At 35.4% G+C, this 4334-nt stretch overlaps 1 protein-coding gene across 1 annotated transcript in view; it reads left to right on the top strand.

Moving 5' to 3' along the window:
* The first annotated feature begins 2085 nt into the window (after positions 1 to 2085).
* LOC133650170 (nucleotide sugar transporter SLC35D2-like) overlaps positions 2086 to 4334 on the top strand; it is an 18915-nt gene continuing 16666 nt past the window's right edge. Inside the window, exons 1-2 of the mRNA XM_062047098.1 lie at positions 2086 to 2352; positions 4180 to 4213. Coding sequence (XP_061903082.1) covers positions 2165 to 2352; positions 4180 to 4213 — 222 coding nt within the window. The 5' untranslated portion in view covers positions 2086 to 2164. The remainder of the gene's footprint in view (positions 2353 to 4179; positions 4214 to 4334) is intronic.

Below are 4334 nucleotides of genomic sequence, written 5' to 3' on the forward strand. Positions count from 1 at the left end.
CTTTTAGACTTCTCTCATTTTAAACTGCAATAAAAACGCACAATCTCTTGAAGTAAACATTTCAAGAAGTTGTATTATTGAAGTGTGTGTTACTGATGTGGCGTGTTACGCAGGTTAAAACCATTTGCATACAATAAAAACATGTAAAAGATTAAACAGTGTCATTATAAAACATGTATGTTTATTTTCATATATATTTATTTATTGTATTGTTGCATATTATACATCAAATAAATCCAAAATACTGTATGTAGTGACTTGATTAAATTTAGAATAAATACATGAGTAAAAAAACGGTGAAAAAATTGTTTTTTTTTATTTACTGATATTGTATTTTTTATTTTATTTTAGTTTTTGTACTAAAATGTTATAACGTTGATAAGTAGATGCAGGTTAAAATAATTTACATACAATAAAAACATATAAAAGATTGAACAGCATCATTATAAAACTACATAATGTATGTATGTTTATTTTCATATATATTTATTTATTGTATTGTATATTATATGTATAAAATAAATCCAAAATACTGTATGTAGTGACTTCATTAAATTTAGAATAAATACATGAGGAAAAAAAGGTGTTTTTTATTTATTTACTGATATCGTATTTTTATTTTATTTTAGTTTTTGTACTAAAATGTTGATAAGTAGATGCCGGTTAAAATCATTTACATACAATAAAAACATAAAGTAGCAATGATTGTCACACACGCACACACTAGGTGTGGTGAAATTTGTCCTCTGCATTTGACCCATCACCCTTGTTCACGCCCTGGGATGTGAGGGGAGCAGTGAGCAGCAGCGGTGCCGCGCCCGGGAATCATTTTTGGTGATTTAACCCCCAATTCCAACCCTTGATGCTGAGTGCCAAGCAGGGAGGTAATGGCTCCCATTTTTATAGTGTAAAAGATTAAACAGCATCATTATAAAACTACATATGTATGTTTATTTTCATATATATTTATTTATTGTATTGTTATATATTATATATATATATATATGTGTGTATATATATATAAAATAAATCCAAAATAATGTATGTAGTGACTTAATTAAATTTAGAATAAGTTCAGGAGTAAAAAGCGTTGAAAAAAACGTGTTTTTTGACATTTACTGATAATGTATTTTTTTATTTTATTTTATTTTTTGTACTAAAATGTTATAACGTTGATAAACAGGTGCAGGTTAAAATCATTTACATACAATAAAAACATGTAAAAGATTAAACAGCATTGTTATAAAACTACATGTATGTTTATTTACATATATATTTATTTATTGTATTTTTGTATATTGTGTATAAAATAAATCCAAAATACTGTTTGTAGTGACTTAATTAAATTTAGAATAAATTCATGAGTAAAAAGCGGTGAAAAAAATTTTGTTTTTTAATTTACTGATACTGTATTTATTTTTAATTTAATTTTTTGTACTAAAATATAACGTTAATCAGAAGAAGGCTAAAATCATTTACATACAATAAAAACATGTAAAAGATTAAACAGAGCATCATTATAAAACTATATGTATGTTTATCTACATATATATTTATTGTATTTTTGTATATTATCTATATATATAAATATATATGTATATATAATAAATCCAAAATACTATATGTACTGACTTGATTAAATTTAGAATAAGTGAGTAAAAAGCAGTGACTTTTTTTTTTTTTTAAATTTACTGATATTGTATTTTTTTTATTTTAGTTTTTGTATTAAAATGTTTTAACGTTGCTAAATGATAAATCTTTAAAAAAATAACAAATCAAGATAACAATCCATTCTGTCTACCATCGTCAAATGTTTTGTCAATTCGCATTTTGGTAAGACGATTCCCGTCTCATCATTTCCGGTTTCGTCAACGACCACCGCCAGCCTCAGCTAGCAAAGAGTGAACGCCGACATCCTCTTTATAAAAGTAAATACTGTACAAATACATATGCAATTAAACATGTTTTAATTGACTGAAATCGTCATTTTAATTTGTTTTCATAGTATAAAGTTGCTCCATGGTAAACCCTTGAAATTAAATCAAAGATGATAGTCCTTCAAGTATTTAGTCGATTCACATTTTGGCAAGATGACTCCTCTCTCGTCATTTCCGGTTTTGACGACGAACACCCGGCGCACTTCCTGTCCGAGCCTCCACCCGCGATGACGGACGCATACAAACGTCGCGGCGCCACAAACTCGTCGCCTGAAAGAGGAGCGTCCCTCGGAGCCCAAAATGAGACTTTTAGCGACGAGTCGACGGCGTTTCACAAGCTGCTGGCGGCCGCTTTTTACGGCCTTAGTTCCTTCCTCATCGTGGTTGTCAACAAAAGTGTCCTCAGCAGCTACAGGTAAGAGTACGAAGTCCAAGTATTGTACGTAATAGTGATATATATCTATGAAATATGATACAATATGAAAGTCCAAGTCAACTTTTCCCCTTTTTTCAGTAATTTAGCTCCCGTTTGCGAAATTAAATCACCCGCCAATTTGTTTATTAAAGGCAGCTGAGGCAAAGTGGACGTGCACTACTAGTGGCAACCAGTGGGGGCGCTGGTGACGCAGCCTCGCTCAGGCTGCATTCCGAAGAAGAACAGTTTGTTTGGGACAGAGGACCTTATTGTATTTCTAGGGTTTTATTATTATTATACCCCGCCTCTTTGAGCTGTAATTAGACCCCCTTAACATGCTTCAAAACTCACCAAATTTGACACACACATCAGGACTGGCGAAAATTGCGATCTAATCTAATCAAAAAACCTTGCCCCCAAACTCAAAATTGCGCTCTAGCGCCCCCTGGGAAGAAAACACAGACACAACTGCCTGTAACTCCCACTAGGAATGTCGGAGAGACATGAAACAAAAACCTCTATGTAGGTCTCACTTAGACCTAGATTTCATACACTGACATCCTTCAGCAAAAATCAACAGGAAGTTTGCAATTCTCCCTTCAAAACAAAAGTTTTGTAAAAACAGTCACTTTTGCCTCTTTGAGCTATAATTTGACCCCCTTAACATGCTTCAAAACTCACCAAACTGGACACACACATCAGGACTGGCCAAAATTGCAATCTAATAAAAAAAAACCAACCCCAAAACTCAAAATTGCGCTCTAGCGCCCCCTAGTTATTATTATACCGCGCCTCTTTGAGCTGTAATTTGACCCCCTTAACATGCTTCAAAACTCACCAAATTTGACGCACACATCAGGACTGGCGAAAATTGCGATCTAATCCAAAAGCCAATCCTCAAAACTCAAAATTGCGCTCTAGCGCCCCCTAGGAAGAAAACAGACAAAACTGCCTGTAACTTCCAGTAGGAATGTCGTACAGACATGAAACAAAAACCTCTATGTAGGTCTCACTTAGACCTAGATTTCATACGCCGACAACCCCCAATCAACAGGAAGTTTGCAATTCCCCCTTCAAAACAAAAGTTGAGTAAAAACAGTCACCTTTTTTCAAACATTATCTCCTCTGAGCACGTTTGTCGTGTCGTCTTCAAATTAGCAAAGGAGAGAGATTGAACCCTTCTGATTAAAAGTTTATGAAAGAGTTTTAATTACTGCTCCGGATTGGATTTTATGAGCCCTCAAAGAACCGCTGCTGCCGTCTCAAGATGGCCGCTTAAAAGCAGGAGGCACCAGCGTGAGCACACAACGCAGAGAAGGTAGGTACTGTGCGGGTAAAGATATGTTGACTGGGTGAAAGAAGGAAGCACCAGTTTGAGTCCAGGATACAGAGAAGGTAGGTAATGTGCAGGTAAAGATATGTTGACTGGGTCAAAGAAGGATGCACCAGTTTGACCCCAGGATGCAGAAAAGGTAGGTAATGTGCAGGTAAAGATATGTTGACTGGGTGATGGCAGGAAGCACCAGCGTGACCCGAGGATGCAGAGCAAGTAGGTAATGTGCGGGTGAAGATATGTTGATGCGCTTTTTCTATTTTTTTAATGGCAAACACAAAATATGGCAGATTTTCCCCACAATTGAAGCCTTGAATAGGTGAATAATTCCTACTATTGATGTTGCTTCATTATTATGTCGTGAGCAGTGACAGATTTAGAATATAACATCTTCTCCATGGCAGCTTTTTGCCATTAAATACAACATAACAAGATAGTTGATGTTGTAATTGAAGGTAGATGTTAGACATGCTGACCATGGATGTTCTCTGCAGGTTCCCCTCCTCCATGTGCCTGGGACTGGGCCAGGTGAGTCCTGCTCATCAACCAGGTCTGGTCATGTGACCTCCACTGTGGTCAAGCAGGTGTGGTCATGTGACCTCCACTGTGGTCAAGCAGGTGTGGTCATGTGACCTCCACTGCGGTCAAG

Source organism: Entelurus aequoreus, linkage group LG05 (assembly GCF_033978785.1).
Source record: "Entelurus aequoreus isolate RoL-2023_Sb linkage group LG05, RoL_Eaeq_v1.1, whole genome shotgun sequence".
NCBI lineage: Eukaryota > Metazoa > Chordata > Actinopteri > Syngnathiformes > Syngnathidae > Entelurus > Entelurus aequoreus.